At 45.8% G+C, this 483-nt stretch overlaps 1 protein-coding gene across 1 annotated transcript in view; it reads left to right on the top strand.

Moving 5' to 3' along the window:
- LOC127751765 (uncharacterized) overlaps positions 1-328 on the top strand; it is a 2,360-nt gene extending 2,032 nt beyond the window's left edge. Inside the window, exon 3 of the mRNA XM_052275799.1 lies at positions 255-328. Coding sequence (XP_052131759.1) covers positions 255-328 — 74 coding nt within the window. The remainder of the gene's footprint in view (positions 1-254) is intronic.
- Positions 329-483: the final 155 nt, after the last annotated feature.

Genomic DNA, 483 nt, shown 5'->3' with positions numbered 1-483 from the left:
CCACAGTTTTAGGGAATTTACATAGGCAGACCTATAATCCGTTCTGTCAACAGATCTGGGCACATATCTCAACAGATCTGCCAAGAGATCTGTGTTTCATGACGCCTGCTAACAGGTCTTACAGCAGATCTGGATTACCATTAAGTCTGCTGGCAGATCTGAACACAAACACGATTTCTGATAACAGATCTAAAAGCAGATCTGTAGAGCACCCTGGTTCCCCGCGTATGAAAAATCTTTCTGCGCCATTTCAGATCTGGCTGTGGAAATGAAAAAGGATCCAGCTGCAGATCTGCATCCACCACCTGAACCCAGATCTGGATCTTAACCTGCCCATAACTGGTGTTTGTTGTCAGATCTGATATTAAATCGGGCCAGATCTGATTGGAGATCCAGGTTCAGATCTTACATTAGATCTGAATTCAGATCTGTTCTTTTTGCTTGGGAGCCCAGCTGTACCCACCCCCCTCCCATCCCTCGTGA

This window comes from Frankliniella occidentalis, unplaced genomic scaffold (genome assembly GCF_000697945.3).
Source record: "Frankliniella occidentalis isolate FOCC.00 unplaced genomic scaffold, Focc_3.1 Scaffold939, whole genome shotgun sequence".
NCBI lineage: Eukaryota > Metazoa > Arthropoda > Insecta > Thysanoptera > Thripidae > Frankliniella > Frankliniella occidentalis.
This window is presented reverse-complemented; position numbering and strand designations above follow the sequence as displayed.